The following is a 23,430-nucleotide window of genomic DNA, read 5'->3' on the forward strand; positions in this document are numbered from 1 at the left end:
TGTTCATTTTAATGTTTAATCCAAAAAATTTGCTAGATTGCTCTTTGAAACCCCTCCCCACTTCCACATCAAAGTGACATTGCTAAAAAATCACTTCTTTCGGTCTTTGAGAACTAGAAGTTGCAATGCAATTGAATACTAAAAAAATAAGCTGCAAATAAGAGCTTTTTTAACATTATAAGTGTTAAATTATAGGCTTGACCCATTTTTTAGGATGGGCATTATTTACATATTTCTAAGCAGTATTTAAATATGTAGGTTGTTTGCTTACTCTTATTCAGTCATAATTTTGTATTTGATATATTTTGCTTTGTTTCTAATAATACCCCCCCCCCCCCCACACACACACACTTAAGTGCCAGAAAACTCTTTAATTCTCTTAAATCCAAATTTTGATTCCTCCAATATTCGCCCACCCCCTGGAATTCTAAGTTTCTCTCAATAATGGCTCCACATTGAAATGTGTGCATTTTGGTTTTTTTTGCACTTTATTCAGCAATGTAAACATAACTAATGAGTTGATTCACACAAACGTGGAGCTTGTTACCTAGTTTTGTATACTTTGTGATAAAGTGCTCAGTAGCTATGTAGCATGTGAAAAATGGCATGTAATGTTCAAAATTTTGCAAATGGGATAGTGTGTGCTGTTTACCATTTTTTGCACAGCACAATCCATCTTAGGATATGGACCCTCTAGGTAAGAAGCGCACAGTTGCACATGTACATTTTTTAAATGTGTTTTGGAGTGCAGGGGATTTAATATGGTAATATATCCAAAACTGAACTTGCATACATACAGTGTTATTCATCATTAATGTGAGCTTTGAATTTATTTAAGATCCTTTTAAAATACTGTGCACCAGGGAGAGGGGGATTGACTGCTTCCAGGATGTAAACTGTCTTGGACAATCACTGAAGCTCACGATGCAAATCCAGCCTTTACTATGGGACCCTTTTCCTAAGGTGCGTAGGCACCTACGAGCATCCAACGCGTGTCATTTGGAAGTACCGCCCAGTTACCGCGTGCCCCGGGTGGTAATTCCATTTTTTCCATGCATCCGATACGCGCGGCAGAAAATATTTTTTATTTTCTACCACGTGGCTCTAACCGGGCGGTAATCGGCAGTGTACGCATGCTGATGATTACTGCCCGGTTAATGCATGGGCCTTACTGCTAAGTCAGTGGATTGGCGGTAAGGTCTCAGACCCAATTTTGTAGGTGCGCTGAAGAACGGACCTGCGCACGTCCAATACACGCGCTTATGAAAGCACAGGCCATTTTTTGGTGCACCTTAGTAAAAGGACCCCTATGTAAGGTAGTGCTGATACTGTTAAAAAATAATGGGCCAATGCCAATTAAAACCTGGTTCTAGTCTTGTTTAAAAGAACTTATTCTCCAGAGGTATTATGAATAACTTTTCTAATTGTTTAATTTATTAAGACATGATGATGTACAGTATGATGCTTACTGCTAACTTTTTAAACATTGTTTTGTTGAAAATATTAAGGGTGAACCTGGAGTAGGTTTTCCAGGTCCTACAGGACTCCCAGGTCCACAAGGTCCAGCTGGAGCCCCAGGAGCAAAAGGAAATCAAGGAGAACCCGGTGTACCTGGAGAGCAAGGCTTCCCAGGTGGTCATGGTCAATTTGGTGCCAAAGGTAACTTTTCTAGTGAAAACTAAGTTGCAGATGTATCTGTCTCCAGGCAGTGATGAAAATAATCATTTTTGACAAGTAGAGAGAAAGGGGATAATGAGAGAATGTAAAATCTTTGCTGGCAGAGATGAGAGTGAATGGGTAAGGCAAGAGCATAGTAGCTCTCATAAACTTTGTCTTAGCTTTTCAGAGTTAGTTGCCATAACCTGACCTATTTGTGATTGCTACTATTGCTGAGCTAGAATGAGAATTATATTTTAAATCCTCGTTTCTGCCCCTCTCATTTTCCATCTTCCCATGTGTCAGTCTCTCACCCCCTAGCAGATATTGCTATTTTGGATTTCTTAAGGCACATTAGGGTCCTTTTACTAAGCTGCGGTAAAAGGGGGCCTGCACTAGCGTCAGTACTTGTTTTTGACGCGTTCTGAGGCCCCCTTTTACCGCAGCGGGATAGGAAATGGCTGTGCAGTAAGTGACTCAGTTGCCACGCAGTCATTTCAAGGAGGGGGGGAACAGCTTACCTCCACCCATTGAGGTGGCGGTAAGGGCTCCTGCTCTGGAAATGGTACGTACTGGGGGTGAATCAAATGGGGTACAGTCTCCACGGAGTGGATGAACGCTAAATCCCATGAGGAGAAGATACAAGAAAATACATTATTGAAGTAAGAGGTAACTTGTCGTTACACTAGTTTTGAGCTACACGATCTTTAAAGTCCATTTTGAGACCAAAAAGAATTGGATATTTCTTTGTTAATCTCCTTTGTGCATTATCCAAGATGGACAACCCATTAAACAGCTTTTGTATACTGTTAAAGATTCCTGAGGCAGGCCTGTGGCCGAAACACAGTACTGTGTCAAGTCTACAATAAAGTTTGCTCCGTGAATATCATCTCAGTCTCTTTGTCCTGAAGTCATTGGTCCACTTCCCACTCTATTTTCTCGTACGCACTGGGGTGAGAATTACCGCTGGGCTGCTGCGGTTGCCCGGCTGTAGGTCTGGAATAGCAGACGGTAAGCCCACGTTGGGCTTACCGCCGCTTAGTAAAGGGGCCCTATTGTTTCTTTGAGGGAAGAGGAGGTTAGAGTAGGAGGAGAAGGGACTCTGGCTGGAGGAAATGAGGATATCCTGACTCTGGCAAAGGGATAGCACTACTACTACTATTACTACTACTACTTAACATTTCTAAAGCGCTACTAGGGTTACGCAGCGCTGTACAGTTTAACGAAGAAGGACAGTCCCTGCTCAAAGGAGCTTAAAATCTAAAGGACGTAATGTCAAGTTGGGGCAGTCTAGATTTCCTGAATAGAGGTATAATGGTTAGGTGCCGAATGCGACATTGAAGAGGTGTGCTTTGAGCAAGGATTTGAAGATGGGCAAGGAGGGGGCTTGACGTATGGACTCGGGGAGTTTATTCCAAGCATAGGGTGAGGCGAGGCAGAAAGGGCGGAGCCTGGAGTTGGCGGTGGAGGAGAAGGGTACTGAGAGGAGGGATTTGTCCTGTGAGCAGAGGTTTTGGGTAGGAACGTAAGGGGAGATGAGGGTAGAGAGGTAACGAGGGGCTGCAGATCGAGTACATTTGTAGGTTAGTAGGAGAAGCTTGAACTGTATGCGGTACCTGATCGGAAGCCAGTGAAGTGACTTGAGGAGAGGGGTGATATGAGCATATCTGTCCAGACGGAAGATAAGACGTGCAGCAGATTTCTGAACGGATTGAAGGGGGGATAGATGGCTAAGTGGGAGGCCAGTGAGGAGTAGGTTGCAGTAGTCAAGGTGAGAAGTAATGAGAGAGTGGATGAGAGTTCAGGTGGTGTGTTCAGATGGGAAAGGGCAAATTTGAAGAAGCGACAGGTCTTGGCTATCTGCTGGTTATGCGCAGAGAAGGAGAGGGAGGAGTCGAAGATGACTCCAAGGTTGCGGGCAGATGAGACGGGGACGATGAGGGTGTTATCAACTGAGATAGAGAGTGGAGGGAGAGGAGAAGTGGGTTTGGGTGAAAAGACAATAAGCTCGATCTTGGCCATGTTCAGTTTCAGGTGGCGGTTGGACATCCAGGCAGCAATGTCAGATAAGCAGGCCAATACTTTGGCCTGGGTTTGGGCAGTGATGTCTGGTATGGAGAGATAGAGCTGGGTGTCGTCAGCATAAAGATGATATTGGAAACCATGAGATGAGATCAGCGAGCCCAGGAAAGAGGTGTAGATAGAAAAAAGAAGGGGTCCAAGGACAGATCCCTGAGGAACTCCAACAGAGAGCGGGATGGGGGTGGAGGAAGATCCATGAGAATGTACTCTGAAGGTACGGTGGGAGAGATAAGAGGAGAACCAGGAGACTTAGGCCAGTTATCCCCGTCCTAGTTGTTACCTAAATGAAGTGTCTAGTGCTGAAAAGCAGTGCCAAGTGCCAAGCTTTCTTCCTCTAACCTGGTTCCATCTCTAGCCATGTCTCCTATTTAGGAACCCAAGTTAAGGTGCAGACTAAAAACTGGCCGCCTAAATTTAGGAGATCAGATAGGGAACATTTTCAGTTTGCCAGATGGTGATACTTAGGTCTTTTCAATATTAGCCAGTTTGCAATATAAGATGAAATATGTCGAGTTTAATTCTATAGTATGGTACTGTATTCTGATCTGACATGTTTATATTCTTTGTGTAGGAGATCCAGGTCGTGTTGGAGTACCAGGTCTACAGGGTGCCCCAGGGGTGCCTGGGATAGGCCCTCAGGGCTCACCTGGAACTCCTGGAACACAAGGTCCACCGGGTTTAACAGGTAAAATAACTCTCAATACAGAATGACTTAGTACATCAAAGTTGTTTGTTAATAAGAAAAATGTTTTGAAAGTCCTTGGTAGAGAGGCATTATCATTTCCTTCAATCAGATGGAGGAAGACTGCATGGGGTAGCTTGTGGTCCTTTGTAGCTCTTCAATTCCTTCTCAGGTGTGAATAAATTACTTGGCTGTAGGTACACTGTGATAGGGTGACATACAAAGGCAAAAGGATAAAGATATCAGGCAAAGAGGGATCTGATATCCTACCAGCTTAGTTTACCTGTTAAATTGTGCTGACTGGGATAAATCCAGATATTTACTTAGGTATCAGCCCATCAATCTCATAAGTATCAGCCCATCAATCTCAGTGTCCTGCTTCCAACAGTGGCCATCCCAAAAGAGTAAAAGAAATTTCTTGCTGTCTATCCCAGGAATAAGCAGTAGATTTCCCCAAGTCCGGATAGTGCTGCTGCATATTCAGGCATACTGCCTCGGCACTATCTGGGGAAGTCCACGGACAATCTGGACAGAACCGGGAGTTGCCTGGCTAGCAGAAATTTTCAGCCCGCTAACTGAATAAATTTAGGACAGCAAAAAGGCTAATAGGCGGAATATCATCAGTACCTGCATAAATACTGGCCTTTGCTGGTATCTGAACAGCCCAGCACTGAATATCCAGGTATAAAACAGCAACTGGTGTTAAAAACGATGACCACCGTGGGCTGAATATTGCTGTCACGAACGTTTATGCTTTTAAAAATGGGTTTATGTCTTTTTTTTTCCTGCTGGAAAATCAGAGATAAAGTGGAGAAAAAGGTTGGGTTATTCTGTGCTCCTCAGATGCTCCAGTCCACGGGGGAGGGGGGGAGGGGGCAATTTGGATTCGGGCCCCTAAATGTCTGCTGGTTTGGCTGGCAGGGGTCCCCAAGCCCCACCAGCAGAAGCTTTCCTCCTGCTAGATTTGCTGCCGTGCTACCTGCCCTGCTTCTCCTCCCCATGTGCACACTCAGTTGCAGTGAAACTGAGCATGTGCAAGGCTTTGCGCATGCTCAATTTCACTAGGCAGCGTAGCAGTGAACATCACTGGAGTGAAGGCTTCTGCTGGCGGAGCTTGGAGACCCCCCCCTGCCCAGGTATGTGGGGATGCAGCAGGGGTGGGGTCGGGGCAAAATAACTTAGAAACTCTGAAAGAAAGGTCAAGGACAAAAAAATGAGGCAAGTGAGAGAAATTGTGGTATGGAGCTAATCAAGAAGTGCAAGCATGTGAAAACAGGTAAAGTGTTTAAAGATACAAAACTGTCGTCCTTTAAAAAGTAAAATAGTTTTCTCAGAGGACGAGTAGGATACGATAGTCACACATATGGGTGATGTCATCAGACAGAGCCTAGCATGGAGCAATCCCGAGCTTCTTTCCAGAAGCTTTCGGACCTTCCACCGTGCATGCGCGTACAGCTTCCCACCCACTGCTGCCATGCAGGAGAAACCAGTCTTCTTTCATCCACGGAGCAGTGAAATACAGCTGTTGCGTCCATCTCTCCTCAGCTCGCAGCTGTGTTTTTTTTCTAGCCTTTATTTGGCTTACTTTTGTAAGTGTTGCACAGGACCAGTATCTCTTATCCCCTTTTTAACATTTTTTTCCTAGATTTTTTCTGACACTTTTAAGTTTTCTTTCTTTTTCCATGGCTCATGGCCCCCTTACGCCTGAGTGCTCCAATCGTGGTATATTTTTCTCTTCTTTTTCCACCTGTTACAGGCAGTATATAAGAACATAAGACTAACCATACTGGGTCAGAGCAATGGTCCATCTGACCTAGTGTCCTGTTTCCAGCAGTGGCCAATCCAGGTCACAAGTACCTGGCAGAAACCTAAATAGTAGCAACATACCATGCTACCAATCCCAGGGCAAGCATTCTTTTCTTATTCTTATTGGTTCAAACTTAGGGGCCTTTAACACACCTAACCAAAGAATCACATGATGTAAAACGATGGATATTGAAATATATCAACCAAATGGTCTTGCCATATATCAAGTCTTTATAGTTTAGAAAAGACCACCAACCAAAATTTTACAGTAATATTAACAAAAAACTTTCCACTAAATGCATCTCTAAGAAACAATGTAATACAAAAGCAAAAATAAATAGTAAGCATATAAATTAATGATCATAATTAGACATAAATTATGAATTATAAATAAATGAACAAAAATTACAAAACATAGGGCCCTGTTTACAAAGGCATCTGCACGGTTAACGCACTAACAATGCTAGCATGCCTTTGTAAACAGGGCCCATAATTAATAAAATACATGTCTGCCTGTGTGAATCAGTACAGTATGTAGAGCTCTTGTGTCAAATCAAAAAGGAAATCTCTAAGGGGTCCTTTTACTAAGCTGCATTAAGCACTAGTGAATGCTTACTGCACCCTAAAAGGCACTACCACAAGACACGTTCAGGCATTCCGCGGTAGTTTAGGGATTGGCGCGCACCAATTAGGGGGCATGTTTGGGGGTGGAGAGTAGGTGTGCCCTGTGCTAATTGGTTAGCACAGGCTAATTGCTGCACATAAAATAGGTGACAGTAGGGGCTCATGTGCTGATGACCACATTCTAATAGGAAAATTAGTGAATGGCCATTAACACAAAAAAATAGAAAAAGCGACTATTTTACCTATGCGGGGAAAAATGGCCTTAGCACGCGGGAACGGCCTGCGTAAGCACACACTAAGGCCTCTTTTTTTTTTCTGCATTTTGGTAAAAGGGCCCCTAAATATATAACCCAAATTAAATGCATCATGAATAAATAAAATTTACAGACAAAATCAAAATCAAATGCAAAAATTAAATAATACAATAAAAATAATCATAATAATGATTATTAGAATACATACAAATATATGTAACCTGTTTATAAAATATAATTTGTGTGTTAATCAGACTGACATTTTGATCTGTGAGACATTTTTGATCAGTTTTGATGATGGCATATGCGACTGTCTCTGGGAAAAGGTGACTAAAGTCACCAGAAACAAAAAAATGAGGTTTCAATGAATTCTGTTAGAGCAAATAATTTGTAATACAACAGTCCAAACCCCGTCCTTTTATGTGAAACAAGTTTAAACATGTAACTTTTTCAGATCGTTTGTAGGCCCGTGACATGAAAAATCAACCATTCTCAGCATTTTGGATCTGCTACTTTAGTGATCTTTTCGCAGAGACAGTCCCTTCTCCATGACAACCAGTGATATGGAGAAGGGGTGGAACTTTCTGAGGAGGGAAAATATCAGTGAGTATTTTCTCTGTTCAGAGTCCAGGGTGGTCTCTGGAAGCTGTCAAGGAGGATAGAACACAGATGAGAGAGGTGTGAGAGATTTTAAGAGAGTTGAATTCACATAGGTTTTTTGGGGAATTTCCTAAGGAAAGAGAGGGAAATCTTCCCCATTAATGCCCTTTTACCTCAAGTGGAGGCACCAGGTTCCATATATGTAAAATGCTGATGGAGCTGACCCCAGAACAGCCCTCTGAATCCAGGGATGCTCCTGAGGGGGGTTACATATACATTTAAAAATAACCTATAAATAGTAAATACATAAAAAGATCATTTTCATCTAGTGCTACAGAAAGGTAGCAATTATTAAACCTAGATACAATATTAATCTACAAGTTACGAATCTTAAACAAAAAAAAATCACAACTTCCCTGAGATTAAACAAAGGAGTCTAAATTAGAAGGACTGTTAAATATATTGTTTGATCTGCAGAGGGTTGTCCTTTCTCTGAGAGAAACTACCCCCCCTTGTTTACTAAGCCACACGGCAATGCTGATACAGCCCATTCACAGTGAATGGGTTGTGTTGGCATTAGCGTATGGTAGCCGCTAGCACGGCTTAGTAAACAGGGGGGCAGGTTCCTTAAAAACAATTATGAAACAATTATTTAATAAAGTTACATATTGACTGTGATATGTAAAACTATATAAAGGAAGAGGGAAGAGAAGATAGAAGGGATGTGGCAGGCCAACCAAGGTGAAAATGGTACAAGGAGAAGTAATGGTATGTATACAAGTGTGCACAGCACCGGTTTGAGCTGTATAGGCAAATATATCAAAATCAAGATTTACTGTTAGCATATGAACAGTAAGGAGCCATTTTACTAGGATGCACTAAGAAATGGGCTTAGCATATTTTAATGCAGCACCTAAAAATTAGTACCAAAATTATAATGCGCTTAGCACGATTCTATGAGTATTCGTCCTTTATAGATTCACGCTTATGGATAAACTATACCTAATTCTAGGCAGCTGCAATTTTGCCTGCCATTAGCAGGCTTAAATGTCGGTGCCTGACTTTGGCCTGATTCTATATCAATGTGCATAAATGTTGGGAACGCTTCCAGAAATGCCCCTTTCCATGCCCCCAAATAGTTGTGGGCATTACAACTCAGGTGCATTCCATTATAGAATCGGATATGTGCATAAATTCTAATTATTGCCAATTAGTGCTGATAATTGGTAGTTATCACCCAGCTATCAGCTCTGATTGGCTCATTATCCAGTTAAGTTACACGTGTAAATTAGGCAAACGCCCAATTTAATGTGTGTAACTCATTGCGCTATATATAGAAGCTGTGTGTAAGCCTATTTCAAGGTGTCCCTAAAATAGGGCCTTTTTCTTTTTGCAGGACTCGTGCTAATGTTTCCATTAGCAAGTGAGACCTGCAAAAATATTAAAGTGGGAGCACTTACTGCCTCCTATTTAGGAGGAAGTAAGTACTCCTGTGTTAACGCCACGTTAGACAGTAATAGGGAGTGGAAAGTAGACAAGGCTAACCAGGAACACATGTGGAGCCTTCTAAGTATGATAAAACATTTATTGATGAAGACTCGACACAGACCTGTGTTTTGGCGATTTTACCTGCTTCAGGAGCCTAAATAAAAACAATAACAATTAAAAGAATACGCGTAATAAAACTATATATATATAAATATCTATAACAATCAAATATAAATAAATAAAACATGTAAATATATGAGCAAATGAGAAGACTATAAAGATAATAAGAATCTTGTACAATACTTAAACGGAATCATAAAAGATCTGTATAAACAAAAGGAAAAGGACTGACCTTCATATAACATGTAATTCACAAAGAGATGAATGGTGGTTGGTAAAAATAGATAAGAACAATTGGTCTGAAAAATAAAATCTGGGCAAGTCACTTAACCCTCCATTGCCCCATGTAAGCCGCATTGAGCCTGCCATGAGTGGGAAAGCGCGGGGTACAAATGTAACAAAATAAATAAATAAATATACACACTCAGAAACATATGTATGTAAAAATGAATATATGTCTAAAGCACAATTGTAAAATGTACTTTATTGTCGGATGCTGTAAAAAATGATTAGACATGGGTTTGTGGCATGGGAATAAATAAACATGAATGCACTTACACTGCACTAAGTAACCCCCCTCTCAAAACTTCATTTTCTGGCTGTGACACCGCCCATTTGTGTGTCTGACAACCTATACGTAGGTCATCGCCCTTAAAGGAAAGACAGATACAGTGGTCTTCTTTTTCATCATGCTCTTTTTGTTTGTCTTGATATAGGTTATTTGTTACGTATGTTTGTAACATTTTTTAATGAATGTTTTATAGGAATCTGCCTATTTTTCAGATGGAATATAAATGAGTAAAATAAATAAATAACATGGCAAATAAATTATAATTGTTTGTATTTGACTTATGTAGGACTTACAGGATCCAAAGGAGAAAAAGGTTTCCCAGGTATCCCAGGATTAGACATGCCAGGATCAAAAGGAGAAAAGGGTATCCATGGCTTAACTGGAAATACAGGAATGCCAGGCTTGCCTGGGCCACCGGGGCCACCAGGAAAAGAAGGCCTTCCAGGTTTTCAAGGTAAGAAATCTTATGGGAAATCAATGATTGGGAGTACCAATGAGATTTTGACACTCTTATATAGTGGATGATACCAACAAAAGGGTAGGACCTTCAATTTCTAGCTGTGGCTGCCTAGTCTTCATTTAAATTATTTATTTATGCACGTATGGTATTTGATATAACATCCCTCTAGGCAGATACCTAGCAGTTTACAATAATGTTCCAATTATTACTATAGAAATATCTAAAAACAAATATTTCTAATATAGTACATAGAATTTGTGAACAGAAAATCACCATCTACAACACAATCAGAGCCTGATCGTGAGCTCGAAAATGCCAACTGAAAGAATTGAGTTTTTAATCTTTTCTTAAAGCAATTTAACCTAACCTCAGTTCTTATATCATTGGGGAGGAAATTCCATAAACTTGGGACTCAATATACAAATGCTGATTCTCTCGTAGAATATAATCTAGCCTGAGCCAATGAGGGAATTACTAATTGGTTTTGGAATTGCAAACATAGTGTTCTGCTTGGATAACAGAGAATCAATAATCTGGACAAGTAAAGAGGCAGACCTAAATAAAAAGCTGTAGGGGCCAAGACCAAAACCTTATATTTCATACGATATATTTTATATGAAACAGTCTTCTATCTATTACAGTGTAAAACACATCAATACTTTACCTGCCTGAAAGCTGTGCTCCACATGAGGTCTTTAAGTGCTCTGGGGACCCTTTCACCAAACAGCCGTAAAAAGTGGCCTTTGTGTGCCCTTATGCAAGTCATTCCCGCATGCTAAGGACATGTTTATTTTACGGTGTGTGGCACTAACCGTGTATTAATCGGCATTGTATGCGTGCTTAGCGGTAAGGTCTGAGGCCCAAAATGGACGTTTGTCAGTTTTCATTTTGTCGCATGTCCATTTTTTTGGGTACCTGGTCAAAATAGCCCGACAAAAAAGCTCCAAACAAAAAAAGCTCCCGACATAATAGTCCCTGACGTAACAGCCACTGTTAAAACGGCCTGCCCAATGTAACCCTTGACAAGTTAGCCGCATAACAAAAGGGTCCAATCAGGCTGCCCAGAATATGGGACTGCATTTTTTCCTAATAATCTTACCTTGCCAAACAGGATAAAGTTGGTAAGACTATGAAAATGATGACTATATGACTATACATATACATATATATATATATACACACACACACAGTGCAATCCGCTTAAAGAAATACATGCAGTTAACCGGAGCGTGCACTTAACCGTTGTGACCCAAAGAAGCTTGACATCTGATAAACATATGTACAGTACTGTTTATTATACGTACAGTAAACAGTCTCGGTTTACTGACGTTATGCAGTCTCCATTAAGTGACGTTAGGCTTACTTGAAGTAATCAGTCATAGTCCTCTGTACACTCTTATGTCTGTGAGTCCCATAGACTACGTCTGCCAGACGGTAAAAACTGTCATAGCACTGACATCCAGTGGCCTCCAGATAGGCCCATACAGTGTTGAGACTCTCCAGCGCTCTTGCAAAAGTGACAGGAGGTTGTTGAATTTTGTCAGCATGTGCCTCGCTGCTCATTTTATCATATTTCATCATCAGCCGTTGCCTGCGTGTAGGCGCATATCTCGACATCAGTGCTCTCATCAGCTGTTTGTAGATCGTAATCAACAGCTACGTAGTGATGAAACTCCTTTTCAGTAACACTGGCTGGGATGTCAATAGCCTGTTCATCTGACGCGTTTGCAACATCTGCATCTGTTTCGTCCCTCTCCACATCCTTAACAAAGCTTGGCCGCTTGTAGCAGTTCACAATGGTTGCCTGTGTAACATGATTCCAGGCTTCTTTCTGCATATGTAGGGAATCCAACAGTGATAGATTACGAGCCAGATCAACAGCACGTTTATCCTTGCCAGTCTGGTCATCCATAACGCTCATCAGACGACGTAGCACAAGAGCCCGATAATGTTGTTTGAAATTGGCTATTATGCCCTGATCCATAGGTTGGATCAGAGAGGTTGTGTTTGGTGGCAGGAAGACCACCTTGACATTAGACAGTCTGACATCATTCCTGTGTGCAGCACAATTATCACAAAGCAACAAAATCTGACGCTTTTGTGCCCACATTCTAGTGTCTAACTTCTTTAGCCACTGCTTCCAAATTTCCCCAGTCATCCATGAATTTGCATTAGCCTCGTATGACACAGGAGGTCGCTTAACTTTCTTGAAGCAACGGGGCTGTTTGCTCTTTCCAATGATGAGGGGTTCCAACTTCTCACTCCCATCCATATTTGCAGCAAAGGAGGATTGTCAGTCGGTCCTTCGATATTTTATCTCCAGTAGTTTCGGCATATTTGAATGCAAGTGTTCCTTCAGGAATCGCTCACCAGTAGAGACTATTTTCGTCAGTGTCTTGTTTCTCACCATGCTGTTTCTTGAATTTTATGCTGTTCCTCTCCTTCCATCTTTCCAGGCATCCGACAGTGGCTTTGAATTCAGTTAGTCCAAGACTTTCAGCTAGCATGTGTTAGCTGCTCACAAGTGTACCCGGTCAAAATAGCCCCGACAAAAATTCTCCAAACATAACTGCCACTGTCAAAATGGCCTGCCCTGCCTTGACAAATTAACCCCCTGACAAAAGGGCCTGATCAGACTGCCCAGAATACAGCAGTGCATTTTTTTGTAGGAGGCTATTTTGTTAAAGGGGCCATTTTGTCAAGGGCTATTTTGTTAGAGACTGATTTGTCAAGGGCTATTTTGTCACCAGGCTATTTTGTCAGGGCTATTATGTCGGGTTGCCGCTCACAAGTAGCGTGGGTGGGAAGTTGAAGAAAATGAGGCCTTATGCTCCACAAGACTAGTGTTCAAGAAATGTGGATGAACTCCAGTGATGTAGGAAGGAGGGGGCAGTGGGGCAGTCTGCCCCGGGTGCACGCCGCTGGGGGGGTGTCGGCTCCGCTGGTTCCCTGCTCCCTCTGCCCCAGGTTACTTCCTGAACAGGTTACTTCCTGTTCCGGGGCAGAGAGAGTAGGGAACCAGCGGAGCCGACGCAGCTCCCAGCAACGTGCACTCGGGGACGGATCGGCCCGCCTGCCCGTCCCTCACTTCTCAATGTAAGTAAAAATGTGCTCTGGTGGGGGGGGGGGGGGGGGGGGGGGAGGGTGCACGCCGGAGGGGGGAGGGTGCGCCGTGCTGCACCCGGGGGGAGGGTGCGCAGCGGCGACCCGCCCCGGGTGTCAGCTGCCCTCGCTACAGCACTGATGAACTCTGTGTTAAGTGAAATACTGCTTAATAATAAGCAATGACAGTAGGTGTACATGCCTTTTTTTATCTGAATTTGCTTAATACAGCACAATTTAAGAAAGTCACAAAGACTTTCCCTGTTATACATCTAGAAATTTTTTGTGCACGTGCTCCAAAGGACAATTGGCACGTGTTTCTTGCACCTGGATCATTCTAATTAATAAGAAACCAACCTCGGGAGGTAGTAGGTAAAAATACAAAAACAGAATCCTATGTATATGTGCTTAAAGACTTTGTTTTCTGTGTGTGTTTTATTTTTTAGGACTAAAGGGAGAAATGGGAGTTATGGGAACTCCAGGGGAACCAGGTGTCACGGGACCCATAGGAACTTCTGGACTTCCAGGGGAAAAAGGTAAGGCTGATAAATAATTTGTGTTTTTATGTGGGATTGAATGGAAAGGTTAAATATTTATGGCATTTTATATCTTATGATATCTAAAATAATTCTGAGTTCTGGTATAATATATCATAGAAACATGTTTTCTTGTGTTCTGTGCCTTTCCAGTATGACTTAGGGGATATATAATATAAAAATGTGAATAAAAGGGATAGGCATTTTATCTTAACTTTCACTGGTTAAGAAAACCCATTATGAGTGCGCAATGAACATTTTCTGCCGAAAAAAAAGAAAACATAAAGGAATAGATTCAGTAATTGGCACCAAAAAATATCTGTGCAGAGCGCTATTCTATCCCACCCAAATCTTCCTTGGTGAAGACTGAAGCAAAGAATTCATTTAATGTCTCTGTTACGGCTTTGTCTTCCCTGATCGCCTCTTTTACTCCTCGGTCATCTAGCGGTCCAACTGATTCTTTTGCCAGCTTCCTGCTTTTAATATACCTAAAAAAATTTACTGTGTGTTTTTGCCTCCAACGCAATCTTTTTTCGAAGTCCCTCTTAGCTTTCCTTATCAGCGCTTTGCATGTGACTTGACATTCCTTATGCTGTTTTTTATTATTTTCAGTCGGTTCTTTCTTCCATTTTCTGAAAGATTTTCTTTTAGCTCTAATAGCTTCCTTCACCTCACTTTTTTAATTTCCAACAATTTTTATTGATGACACTTCAAAACTAAAACACAATCCACAGTCAGAATATACAGAAATTCAAAAATGAGTTGACTAACAAACTAAATTATTTGCTGCTTACACTCATCAATCTTTTTTCGTTATGTTCCCCCCTTCCCCCACATCCTCCATCCTTATGCTTCAACAGGTAAACATTGTATCATTTACTACTCCACCTTATAGTATATTTCAACATTAATATAATAGAGAAGTCAACAGAATATAATACTAACTTCATGTAGAATAGCCACTCAACTTTCCATAACAATTACTCTGCTCTAGAGCATACATAACAGTTACAACCTCCTTCACCTCACTTTTTAACCACGCCGGCTGTCATTTGGTCTTCCGTCCTCCTTTTTTTAATACGCGGAATATATTTGGCCTGGGCTTCCAGGATGGTGTTTTTGAACAGCATCCACTCCTGATGTAAATTTTTGACCCTCACAGTCGCTCCTGTAAGTTTTGTTTTCACCGTTCTTCTCATTTTATCATAGTCTCCTTTTTTAAAGTTAAAAACTAACGAATTTGATTTCCTATGTATACTTACTTCAAAGCTAATAACAAATCCGATCATGTTATGATCATTGTTATCAAGCGGCCCCAGCACCATTACCTCCCGCACCAGATCATGCACTCCGCTAAGGACTATTTTTAGAGTGCTGTTTGGAACAGTGCGGGACTTTCGATCATCTGGGCAGCGCTTGATCTCTTTCTGGCACAGCGTCGGCTGATGCCACTTCAATTCTACACTCCAGCATTGGCCTAGGTGCGAACTCTCCCAGAGCAGATAATACACTGACCTCCTCAGTCTGCACTGGCGACCCTGCCTCCTCACTGGGAAACCCCAACCAATACTCACTCTGCATTGCCAGAGGAGGAGGAGAAAGTGAGTTCTCTAGCCCCAAGGATGCCAAGCTACCTCATTCAGCAACCACGTGGTAGTCTGCTCCAATTTACCTCTGTTGACTGAAGTCTGGAGGAAACCTTTAATCTTGGGTTTCCGAGTCACTGGAGTAGAGGCGACTGTAGGGCATTGCACAGTCCCCTTCCTTTTCCAAGGCTTTAGGAAAGTAGGAAAAACAATCCAAGAGCAATCCCAAGGACTGCATTTACACCAGCACTAATGTGCCACCATCTTTTTCCATCTCCCTACCCCTATCAAGAACCATCAAGCTATTATTACAAGCAGAAATTATTTCACTGGCACTTTAAGAAGGTTTTTTGCGCATGAAAGAAATATAGTTTTAGAAAATTTCCCTCCATATGTGGATACAGACATATAGATATACTAAATATGTACATAATTGCACCCAGTGGTAATTTTCTAAAATAGATGGGGGTTCTACCTTCCAGTTCACCTGTGATGGGGAATAGGAAGCAAAAAAAAAAACAAAAAACAAGCAAAAGTAGGGGTGGACCAAATAAATGGACAACAAGTCTTTATTAGAAAAGCACCTCATATAAAAAAGATCCGACATGGGACCGTGTTTCAGCAGAGAAAACAGCCTGCCTCAGGGGGTCACATGCATTATCAGCAAACAGAAAGATAAAATATAAATACATACCATATTTATATAGCATTATAGTCCTCTGTGAAAAATGATGTCAGCAAATTCAGAAAGGTTTTGTGTTGGTGATGTGTTATGTCCTGGTTGAAATGACAGTACCCATGTATCATGGAGGCATGTGAGGGGGAGAGTACACTTTAATGCACATATTTATATTTCCAAAAGTATGCATTTAAGCATACACGGAAAATAATTGAACAAATTGCAAGGTCAGGCTTATGTATGTACTTTTCAAAAGCAATTTTTAAAGAGAAATTGTTGCTTTTGAAAATTGATGTATAGTCTATAGTTATATTATTATTATGACATTTGTACCCACATTATCCGAACAAGCTCAGATTCAATGTGGCTTGCATTCAAGAAAACACATTAAAAATATAATACAGTCAGATAATTAATTATAACATTTTAACATATTAGGAACAATTGTGTGTTTGTCATGAAGCTGAGCTTGGTTATTTTGAAACATATAAGAGAGACAGCAACATTAGTTTATTGACTTTTGATAATAGAAAAGTCTTTAGTAATTTATGGAACCTCAGATAATCTTCTAAGTATCTTAATTGCTTGGGTAGAGAATCCCAAAGTTTGGTACTCTGATATGTTAAATAATTCCTGCAGGCTTGTTACTTATTAGCGGCAAAATAATTAGCTCATTTATACTCTATTACAATTTTGTTGCATACAGATGTATATTTACCCTTTTTCCATGACCATATCAAAGTATGGGGCCCTTTTACTATGCTGTGTTGGACACTAACACATGCCTAACGCAGCAAAAATGGACCAATGCTGGATACGCTAAAGCATTCCACATTAGTTTTGCCATCTGTACACTCTAATTGCATGGTGATTATCTTTTTAAAGTTTTTTTGGAAGAGGTCATGTCAGGGGAAGAGAATGGGGCATGTATGTGCTAATCGGCTAATGTGCTGATATCATTACTTATTATTTATTGCATTTGTATCCCACATTCCCCCACCTATTTGCAGGCTCAATGTGGCTTACATAGATTTGTTGACCTTGTCATGACAAGATATCAGATACAATTAGTAATGTGTAGCGATCAGGCAGGGAGGAGGGAAGAAGTAAGGGAATGATTAGAATAGTTGTATAAGGTGAGCTTTCGTGATTGAGTGGGTTGGTGAGGCGACTTAGTGAGATTATAGGTGTTCATTGTAGGCTTGTTGAAGAAGAATGTTTTCAGAGATTTTTGAAAGATAGTTGTTTCGTTGATTGCTTTCAAGTCTGCGGGTAATGCATTCCATAACTGCGTGCTCATGTACGAGAAGGTAGTGGCATGCATCAGTTTGTACTTCAGTCCTTTGCAGCTGGGGTAGTGCAGGTTGAGAAATTTGTGAGATGATCTTGTGGCGTTTCTGGGAGGTAGGTCCACGAGGTTTAGCATGTAGATTGGGGCGTCTGCATGAATGATTTTATGTACAATCATGCAGATCTTTAACGCAATGCGTTCCTTAATTGGGAGCCAGTGAAGTTTCTCTCTTAGTGGTTTTGCACTTTCATATTTAGTTTTTCCAAATATGAGTCTGGCGGCCGTATTCTGGGCAGTTTGGAGTTTTTTGATTGTCTGTTCTTTGCACCCGGCGTACAGTGCATTGCAGTAGTCCAGATGACTTATTACCATTGACTGTACCAGGGTACGGAAGATGTATCTCGGGAAGAAAGGTTTTACTCTTTTAAGTTTCCACATGGTGTAGAACATCTTTTTGGTCGTGTTTTTCACGTGGTTGTCGAGAGTGAGGTTTCGATCAATGGTGACTCCAAGAATTTTCAAGTTTTGTGAGATCGGATGGGAACAGTATGGTGTGGTTATGGTGTTGAAGTTTTTTGTGTTATGTTGTGAGGTGAGTACCAGGCATTGTGTTTTTTCTGCGTTAAGTTTTAATTGGAATGCATCTGCCCAGGTATGCATTATTTGGAGGCTTTGGTTGATCTCGTTGGTGATTTCATTTAGATCATGTTTGAATGGAATGTAAATTGTGACGTCATCTACATAGATGTAGGGGTTGAGGTTTTGATTGGCTAGTAGCTTGGCTAGAGGTATCATCATTAGGTTGAATAGTGTTGGTGAGAGAGGAGATCCCTATGGGACTCCACAATCAGGTATCCATGGTGGTGATCTGTCCTCGTTCGTTGTTACTTGGTGTGATCTTGTGGTCAGGAATCCTTTGAACCATTTGAGAACAGTGCCTCCTATTCCGAAATATTCTAGTATATGTATTAGTATATCATGGTTAACCATGTCAAAGGCACTGGACACGTCGAATTGCAGGAGGAGGATGTTGTTACCAGTCGCAATTGCTTGTTTGAATGCATTCATTGCAGACACTAGTACAGTTTCGGTGCTGTGATTCGTCCGAAATCCTGATTGGGACTCGTGTAGAATTGAGTATTTATTTAGGTATTCAGTCAATTGTTTCATCACTATGCCTTCCATGAGTTTGGTCATGAGTGGAATGGATGCTACTGGTCAGTAGTTGGTTAGGTCCATTGTGCTTTTTTTATCATCTTTCGGTAACGGAGTGAGTAGGATGTTTCCTTTATCCGTGGGAAAGAGTCCATTTTGGAGCCTGTAATTTATGTGGTTGGTGAGTTCTGTTTTGAATTGTTTGGGTGCGGATCTTATTAGACTGTTAGGGCAGGTGTCTAATTTGCATTGTGATTTGGCGTATTTTCCTAGCCAATATGATATTTCTTTTGATGAGATTGTGTCAAAGTCCGTCCATGATCGATCTGCTGGGTATTCTCCGGGTTTTGGGTCTAGACATTCAAGGATGTTTGTGTAGTCTGTTGTGTTAGTGGGTATCATGAGTCGGAGTTTTATGATTTTTTCGTTGAAGTAGTTCGTAAAGGTTGGTTGCTGATGCATTGCATTGAGTATCTGCGTTGTTAGAGGTGACCTTGGTAGTATCTAGAAGATTGTTTACAAGTGAGAAGAGTTTGTGTGTATCCTTATAGTTTGGTCCTATTTTGGTTTTGTAATAGGTCCTTTTAGTTTGTCTGATCATGTATTTGTATTTTCTTTGTAGTTGTTTCCAGTCTTTGTATGTTTTTTCGTCTTTTTTCTTGCTCCATGCTCTTTCCAATCTTCTGACTTGTGTTTTTAGTTCTTTCAATTCTTCGTTAAACCATGGTATTGAGTTTTTTCTATGTGAGGTTCTGGTTTGAAGTGGTGCTTTATTGTCTAGCGTTGTTCTGCATCTGTTATCCCAATCTTGGAGAAATTGGAGTGAGTCTGTAGGTATTGTCCATTCGTCCGTATAGAGTTGTTGCCAGAATGTTAGTGGGTCAATTTTTCCTCTCGTAGTATATGTTTGTTGTTTTTGTTTTTGTTGTATCCTTTTTGTTCTCCAGTGGAGGGAGAGGTTTGCACTATGGTGGTCGGACCATGGCATGGCTATCTATTTTGTGTCTATTAGTGTGATAATTGGTTCTGGTGAGAATTTGTGGGTGATGATGTCTAGTGTGTGTCCTTTGTTATGGGTGGGTTGTGTGTTTGGCCAGTGGAGTTCCCATAGTTGTAAGAAGTCTTTGCATTCGCGTACATTGCTTGAGTTATTGTCTTCAAGGAGAAGATTGATGTCTCCTGCTATGAGGAGGTTCTGGGCGGTAACACAGGTGTTTGATATAAAGTCCAGAAAGTGTGTTTGTGAGTCTTTCCAATTGCCCGGGGAGGTCTGTAAAATACGATTAGGTTTAGGTGATCACGTAGGTTGGGGTGTTTGATTCTGACTGAGGCTATTTCGAGTTGGGGAAGAATAGACTCTGCTGTTGTTGTGACTGTGAATTGAGATTTATAGATTATTGCTATTCCTCCTCCTCTTTTTCCCTCTCTTGTCCAATGGGTAATTTTGTATCCTGGGGGCAGAGCTCTAGTATTATTGGATCTTTGGGGTCATGGATCCAAGTTTCGCTGATAAGTAGGAAGTCAAGGTGATCAGTTGTGATCCTGTCGGTTAGTATCGTGGTTTTATTGACTGCCGATCTGGCATTGATGTATCCTATTTGTATTTGTTGGTAGTGGTGTTCAGTTGAGTTTGAGGTAGTGTTAATTTTTATCAGCTGTCTGTCTTCTTGGTGTGTAAGTTTGTTGCGTCTTTTCATTTCTTTCTGTTGATGGTGATTATGACTGGCAGATTTTCCTTGCCATTGTTTAGTTTTTTGAATGTGCATGTTGTGTATTATTTGTGTGAGTAGTTTGTGTGTTGTAGGAGTCGTGTTGTCTGTATTGGGGGTTGTGAATGAGTAGTAGGTTAGGGAGAGCCAGTAGATAATTAAGAATAATTTGCTGGGGTTCATATCACTGTTAGTTTGTGTGTTGATATGTGTGTCTGAAGGGTTAGGGATTCGGTTAGTAGACTGTGATATTGATGTTTGAAAGTATTAGTCTTGTTAGTTATGTAGATGGTATTTAGTGCATTTTAGAGCATTTAGAGCAATTAAGGTAGCATTTAACATTTATCATGCTACAACGTTGCTAGTCAAGCAAGGGGCTTCTAAACATTAGAGCATTTAAATGAATGAAAGGAGCATTTAAATGAGAACCTTCAGTATGCTACAATGTTGCTAGTTAAGCAAAGCGCTACTAAACATTAGAGCATTTAAATGAAAGGAGCATTTAAATGAGAACATTCGGCATGCTACAACGTTGCTAGTTAAGCAAAGCACTACTAAACATTAGAGCATTTAAATTATTCGAAGGGATCATTTAAATGAAAACATTCAGCATGCTACAATGTTACTTATCATGCAAAGCATTCAAATCTTTAGAGAAAGAAGGTATATGTCGGTAGTCTTTCAGCGTTTTCCTAAAGTACTCAGAAGTTCAGTAATTAGCGTCCAAACCATTTAAATTTAGTATTGCTCACGGTCAGCGTCTGCTGTTCCACTGGGTCGCGTCTCCTGGGCTGGTCTAGATGGGTGCTCCGGTCCGATCTTCCGCCGGTTGGGTCCACATGCGCCGGTTGGCCTCTGCGGCTTCGCTGGCCTGGAATTCTGGGATTAGACTGTGCTCCGGTTGGTTCGTTCGTCGGTCGGGCTTTCTGCCACCCTCTCGGGTCTCCATGTCTGGAATGGTTCCGTTCCGGTGGACCGCAACAGCATCAGTCATCCGCTGTGCAGCCCAACTACTCTCCTCGCGTGCAACTCGTCAGGGGGCCGTCCGAGTTTCGGCGGTCTCTCTCCCTGATCTGCAACTTTTTCCTGGTTAGGCTCTCGGAGTAGAGTTCCCTTGGCCCACGTCTCGGAGGGAAACCACGAGGGGGATCTGCGGGGTTATGATCAATTCCAGTGGCGGTTGCCTGCCAAGCGGACCTCTCACCCGTTGTTCCTGGCAAGGTTTTCCGAGCTCCCGCGGCTTCTCTTTCTGCACTGCAGGTGAGTTTCCCAATTGAGCGGAGGGGAGCTGAGTCCTTTCTGGGCTGCGTCTCCACCACGAGGCTTTGCTAACTGACTATGCATCCATAAGCAGGAGACCTTAGCACCTCTTAAATAGGAGGTGGTATACACCCCTGCAGTAATTTTTTCAATTGCCATGCGCCAATGCTAACATTGGCGCACAGCCATGTATTCAAGAAATGGGAACCCCCTTTTTTTGATGGTCACACTAAAAATGGGCTTAATGCGCAGGAAAGTCCCACATAAGGATATTCTAAGTCCATTTCAGCTTAGTAAAAGGGCCCCTATGTGAATAATTTAGCACAATTAACTTATGTCTTGAATATTTACACTAAGCATTCCTTATGCTTTAATAACATGGTTCAAGGAGCACAGTCTTCTGGTTGCTAATGGAGACAAAAGCCCTCCAACTGGCAACAAAGCAGAAAACAGCTCCCACTGCCTTGGTGGATCCTACCTGATTCTCATTCATGGTGCCATCTGCCTCCCTGCCACTCTTGAAACAGTAACTCATAAAGCAGGCAGAAGTCCTTTCTTTCTGTTTTGTCTCTACCCCATGGAAGGCTTGACCTGACCCACTTGAAAGCTTGAGCTTGTCCTGTTTATCCCCGATAGCGTGAATGCGTACTGTCTCCCTCCCATCTGATCCCTTCGTGAAAACGTCCTTCCCAAACCATCAGAAGACCTATCTGCTTTGGTTCTTCTTGACCTAACTTGCCAGAAAACCTGCCTAACTCCTTTCCCACCAGTCTAACCCTTTAGAAAGCTTCTCAGTATTTGCTTGACCCCATTTTCCAGAACCTTTATCCACCAGAAGGTCTTCCTGCTTCCCCAGCCTTCCTCACTGCATATCAGACTCAACAGAAGGCTTGCCTATCTCCCTCCTTTTGTGACTTTTCCTGACCTAACCCAACAGAAGATGGGGAGGAGAAAGAACTGGGAATAGAGTGATTGAGGAAAGAGGGGAGTGAAATAGTATAAGGGGAGAGAGAAAGAACTAGGGATTGGAAGGGGAAGGAATATCTAACTGGCTTCCAAATATTTGTTCATTTCTTGAGTCCTGCATTGATGTTAACATATGATGCTCTTGTACAATAGGTAATCCAGGTTCACCTGGATTCCCTGGAGGAACTGGATCTCCTGGCTACAAAGGAGACAAAGGTGAAGCGGGTCTACCAGGTCCACCAGGATCAATGACAGATGTAGACATGGGAAAAATGAAAGGTCAGAAGGGTGAATTAGGCGATAAAGGTAAGTGCATTTATCATATATAACAACTAAGTATAAAACTGGACAAAATTACTGTACTGAATTTTAATTGAATTGGCATTTATATTCTGCTTAGTTAGAATTCTGGTTCAAGGTAGATTACGTTAAATAAACATGTACAGATCGAAATTTAAACACCATGGTCTGCATTTTTTGTCAATGACAGCTGCAGCATAAATATTTTACATGTATTCTGCACCACTATGCATAGAAGTGACAGGACCGAGTATATACAGTGGGGGAAATAAGTATTTGATCCCTTGCTGATTTTGTAAGTTTGCCCACTGACAAAGACATGAGCAGCCCATAATTGAAGGGTAGGTTATTGGTAACAGTGAGAGATAGCACATCACAAATTAAATCCGGAAAATCACATTGTGGAAAGTATATGAATTTATTTGCATTCTGCAGAGGGAAATAAGTATTTAATCCCTCTGGCAAACAAGACCTAATACTTGGTGGCAAAACCCTTGTTGGCA

At 41.5% G+C, this 23,430-nt stretch overlaps 1 protein-coding gene across 1 annotated transcript in view; it reads left to right on the forward strand.

Moving 5' to 3' along the window:
- The window catches only part of COL4A1 (collagen type IV alpha 1 chain), a 363,110-nt gene that overhangs the window by 252,392 nt on the left and 87,288 nt on the right, over positions 1-23,430 (forward strand). The window contains exons 30-34 of the mRNA XM_030201564.1: positions 1,509-1,659; positions 4,310-4,423; positions 10,170-10,337; positions 13,892-13,981; positions 22,781-22,933. Of these exons, the coding sequence (XP_030057424.1) occupies positions 1,509-1,659; positions 4,310-4,423; positions 10,170-10,337; positions 13,892-13,981; positions 22,781-22,933 (676 nt within the window). The remainder of the gene's footprint in view (positions 1-1,508; positions 1,660-4,309; positions 4,424-10,169; positions 10,338-13,891; positions 13,982-22,780; positions 22,934-23,430) is intronic.

The sequence above is a fragment of the Microcaecilia unicolor genome, chromosome 4 (genome assembly GCF_901765095.1).
Source record: "Microcaecilia unicolor chromosome 4, aMicUni1.1, whole genome shotgun sequence".
Taxonomy (NCBI): Eukaryota; Metazoa; Chordata; class Amphibia; order Gymnophiona; family Siphonopidae; genus Microcaecilia; species Microcaecilia unicolor.